The 4,698-nt window shown below is 38.3% G+C and overlaps 1 protein-coding gene across 1 annotated transcript; it reads left to right on the forward strand.

Moving 5' to 3' along the window:
* The first annotated feature begins 857 nt into the window (after positions 1–857).
* On the forward strand, positions 858–3,494 carry LOC130734315 (uncharacterized). Its single transcript, XM_057586669.1, has 3 exons — positions 858–2,087; positions 2,760–2,988; positions 3,150–3,494. The coding sequence occupies exons 1-3, from the start codon at positions 1,171–1,173 to the stop codon at positions 3,312–3,314; spliced, it is 1,311 nt and encodes a 436-aa protein (XP_057442652.1). The 5' UTR covers positions 858–1,170; the 3' UTR covers positions 3,315–3,494.
* The last annotated feature ends 1,204 nt before the right edge of the window (positions 3,495–4,698 follow it).

The following is a 4,698-nucleotide window of genomic DNA, read 5'->3' on the forward strand; positions in this document are numbered from 1 at the left end:
TAAATTAGTGGCATTCTAATTAAATGCCAGAGTAATATCAGTTTGTTGCCAAATAGCTACTAATTAGCCAGGAAGCGGTTTTAAATTAGTGGCATTCTAATTAAATGCCAAAATAAAATCAGTTTGTGGCAGTTTTTGGTAAATGCCACAAATATAATGCCACTAAAAACAAGTTTTTTTGTAGTGGTCCAATTTACAATTTTAGAAGCATAATAAAACCCCATTCATATCAGGTTCTTTAATCATAATTTATTTTGAAGCTATCTCATTGCCGGTAATTATGAGACCAGTTGTTTCAACACAGTAAATTTTTTCTAACAATTTTTTTTCCACACTACACAAAAATCGAATTTAGATCACATATTTAATGCGTTTAACTATATATCAGCTGTGTTATCTGCTAGATTGGCACTAATCCATGCAATATGAAACCTCCAAATTAAGAAGGATAATAAAACACCTTAAATATCAAGTTCTTCAATTATGATTTTTTGAATGGGTAAATTAAATATTCATGATTCATGATGATAATGATGATGATGAATGGTGACTAGCTAAAATTAAATCCACCTCCTGAACGAGTCACATGGTAAGATTTTTCACTTTTTCCTCAAATTCTTCAAAATTAAAAAAATTAATTCCAAAAACAAAAAAAGTGTGATCAAATATCAATCAATGAATGATGATGATCCATCCATCCATATATACCTTCCCGTCAACACCCACGACCTCTTCTCCAAGATCGCGCGGCCACAAACCCCTAATCAACCTCCACCCTCAGATCTCCATCAAACGGTTCACGTTAAATCCTTGTTCATCTCGTCCTCTCTCATCGCTCTGTATATATTACACAAACCAAAAGCTTCTTCATCGTAAACTGCGAAGTGCGTTTTTCATTTTCCATTTTTCAATTTTCATTTTTCATTTTTCTCTCAGAAACTTTGAATTTGAACGAAGAAAAAAACAGAACACAACAACACACACCTTCGACGATTCCAAGTGTTGTGTTCTGGAAGAAAAATCAGTTACAGTTTCCGGTGAGTGTTGCCACCGTGTGTGGCCGGAGATGTTGCCGGCGCCGCCGTTAACAACAACCGTCGTGGTGACAATCTCGCGCTACAGGTGAGAGAAGATCGTGCGGGTTGAGAGTGAATCTTGCGGGTTCTACAAATGGAAGCTCCGAAGCTCACCCGAACCAAATCGTCTTTGCTCCGGTGTTCTTCTCCGACGACCCGATCCTCTATTCCGAGCTTCACCTCGGTCAACGTCGACGAGTTTCGGGAAGAGGAGGAGGAGGAAGAAGAAGAGAAGAAGCCGAAAACCAGGAACAAGAAGAGGAACAGTACAAACCGGGTCGTGAAACCCGGTTCGGGTTCGATCCGGTTCTTGGTTGCTCCGGTTCTGTGCTTGTTCGGCGCGTTTTCGCTGTTGTTCTACCCTCTGTATTTCTTCTTCTTCATCCTCGGAGGACCCACTTCCGAGAATGTTTTGCTGGTTCTGATCTTTGTTGCGGTGGCGTTGTATCTGGTCAACCGGAACAAGGGTTTGATCCAGAGGAGTGTTTCGGTTTGGAAGCATTCGTGGGATGGGAACCTGAAGTGGCTTGGTTTTTCGTCAAAGGGTAGTGAGAAACCGGTTCAGTGGTTCATCGGAGACGCTTGTTCGGTGGTGAAGGAGGAGAAGAAGGGGCTTGGGATGAAAGGGGTTGTGTCTACGGCGAGGGAAGGGGTTGAGTTTTACGGCAATGGAGATTTCTATGAGGGTGAGTTTCATGGAGGGAAGTGTAATGGGAGTGGGGTTTATCACTTCTTTGTCAGTGGAAGATATGAGGGTGATTGGGTTGAAGGGAAGTATGATGGGTATGGAATTGAAAGCTGGGCTAGGGGTAGCCGCTACAGGGGGCAATATAGGCAAGGAATGAGGCATGGTTATGGGGTTTACAAGTTCTTCACTGGTGATTCTTATTCAGGGGAATGGTGTAATGGGCAGAGCCATGGTATGGGATTGCAGTGTTGTTCTGATGGTAGCTCCTATGTTGGTCAATTTAAGTATGGGGTCAAGCATGGACTTGGATGTTACCATTTTAGGTCAGTTTCTAATTTTGCTTTTTGTTCTTTGATGAAATAATTTAGTGCTCAGCTCACTGTTGAATTTTGAAAATTTTCAATGTTTTTTTTCCTGAAATAGAAACTTTTGTTCTAACTTTACCTTGTTAATTTTGTGATCTTAGTTTCTTCCTTTTTTTTGAGTGTCCATTTTTGAACCCTGCTGCTGATAGAACAGTGGATTTCATAGTTTTGTTCTGAATTCTGATGTTATGTGATTGAACCCTTTTCCTTGTTTTATCTTTGACTTGCTTCATTAGATTTGTGACTGTGAGAGTTTGTTGAACTACCAAGTTGCAGTTATTTTTTTCATCCTTCATGTGCTGTCTGTGTATGAGAGCAATTACTTCTGTGTTGAAGTCATCAAATTTGGATGTCCAAGTTGCTGAATTTTCTTTTGTGTGCAATACTGATCTTATGTCTCTTGTTCAACGATGCTTGGTTTGTGTGTTTGACAAGTTAAATGATAAATTATGTTTTCAAGTCCTAGTTGATGTCAGTTGACAATTTGCTACATTAATGGTAGTTGGTGGTTGTATTGCGAAGTTTCTCTTCTAGCAACAACTATTATTTTACACGCGAAGCTATAGTAAACTATAAAGAGTTGTGGATTTGATCTAATTTAACCCTCTTTATGTTTCAATTTTGTTGCAGAAATGGAGATCGATATGCCGGTGAATATTTTTCAGACCACATACATGGATTTGGAATCTACCACTTTGCCAATGGCCATTGTTATGAAGGGGCATGGCATGAAGGTCGTAGGCAGGGGTATGGTGTGTATACTTTTCGAAATGGTGAACGAAAATGCGGTGAATGGGATGCGGGCAACCTCAAGCACTCTCTACCACCACTAACTGATGCTATCATTCGAGCAGTTCAGGTATTAGCATGTTTGGATCAACTTATTTTTTCTCAGAATCAATTCTAGTACACTGAAGCTACTCATAGAAGCTTCTTCTCAGAACTGGTTTTTTGATTCAATTGTATAAAGATTTCCAAATATGCTATTAATTTGTTTATCTTTTCGGGGTTAAATTGCAGGCTGCTAGGAAAACAGCAGAAAATGCTATAAACCTTCCCAGGAATGATGAGATTGTGAACAAAGCAGTAATGGCTGCAAACAGGGCTGCCACTGCTGCTAGAGTTGCTGCAGTTAAAGCTGTTCAGAGTAGAATGGGTGGGAATTTTTGCGACACTGATGTCTAAAGTTTAGATTTTTAGCTTTTGTTTGGAATTGTAAATTTTACAAATGATAAGCATCTGGAAGATGTCACCCCGGTGAGCAAAAGCTTATTGGAGGTTGAAGAGAGAGTATGTTTTGACGTTTGTTTCACAAGATAAGCTGTACATAGAGCATGTATATCAATGAAAGATGGGTTTTCAAAAGTTCTTTATTGTTGAAAGGAATTTCAATGAAACCATAGATACACGATGGAAAAATCACGGTGAGACTAAAGTCATGGTGGACAGTCACTTAAGCTAAAGAAAGTTGCTTCAGTCCATCATGATTAGTCGCCACCATGATCCCATGACCGCTAAACGCATATTTAGAAATACTTCTACAATTGATGATAAAGTCAATCAATTATGGGGGAAATTTCACTGTATAACTTCTAGATGTTATTCCTCTTGTATTGATCTTAAAGAAGAAGAAGAAGAAAAAGAAGAAAAAAAAAAGAGAAGAAAGAGAAGTTCTCCAAATATTTTATAACTATATCTTGTTTTTTTTTTTGTCGTTGAGAATGTTTAGGTGTTGTCCTAAATTTGATTAGCTCCATGACTCGCTGTTCTTTTCGGTAATCAGTCATTGCTTTGAGTGAATGAATCTAATCCATATTAGGACCATCACAAGTTTAACTTTTGAGTGTTCAATAATGAAGGATGTTGAGGATTTGAGATTATGTGCAAATTAAGATGATGTTGGTACCCATTTGAGCAAAAGAAGAATCAAGAGTAGCTACACCCATGCTCCTATTACACCCAAATAATTGACAGGAACAAACAGGGGATGATGAGTCTCGGCACAATGAGACTTAATAGGGCCAACAACTCCCCACAAAGGGTCAATGCCACCATCCATCACTAAAATTCCTTGTCTCCTTGTTTTCATGAAAGGTCGGTTACATGTTGTTCAATATTTTATGAGACAAACCGCCATCACTTGATCAAATAGAAATCCAAGGGATAAGATAAATATATAGTTCTCGAAATTGCTTGTGGCAATCGGAGATTTAACAAGATTTTATTATGTATCTAGATACCAGTTGAATTTGAACCTGGACTTGAGAAATTTTAAATCATCAAGTACTATTTAGGCTATTCATATCAATTTAAACAAGATTTTATTATCTTTCTCAATTGAGAGCACAATTGTGTATTTTGTATGCTATGACTTGAGAGCTTATAGGGGTGCCCACTAGGGTGGATCATTAATATTTTGGTCCACCGGTGCACCAAGGAGCATTTTAGACTCAGGACCTGTTTGGTTGCAGTTTTGTTTTCAGTTTTTAAAACGATTTTCAAAAACAATTTTTAAAACCAGTTTTCAGAAGCAGAAAACAAGTTGAATGACATGTTTTCCAACATTTAT

This window comes from Lotus japonicus, chromosome 1, assembly GCF_012489685.1.
Source record: "Lotus japonicus ecotype B-129 chromosome 1, LjGifu_v1.2".
NCBI classification, from domain to species: Eukaryota; Viridiplantae; Streptophyta; class Magnoliopsida; order Fabales; family Fabaceae; genus Lotus; species Lotus japonicus.

What these genes read in the sequence shown, in the direction of transcription:
- LOC130734315 (XM_057586669.1), top strand. Translation starts at nt 1,171, where the DNA reads ATGGAAGCTCCGAAGCTCACCCGAACCAAATCGTCTTTGCTCCGGTGT. An exon ending in CTTGGATGTTACCATTTTAG is followed by an intron (nt 2,088 to 2,759) that starts GTCAGTTTCTAA and finishes ATTTTGTTGCAG; the next exon opens with AAATGGAGATCGATATGCCG. An exon ending in CTATCATTCGAGCAGTTCAG is followed by an intron (nt 2,989 to 3,149) that starts GTATTAGCATGT and finishes GTTAAATTGCAG; the next exon opens with GCTGCTAGGAAAACAGCAGA.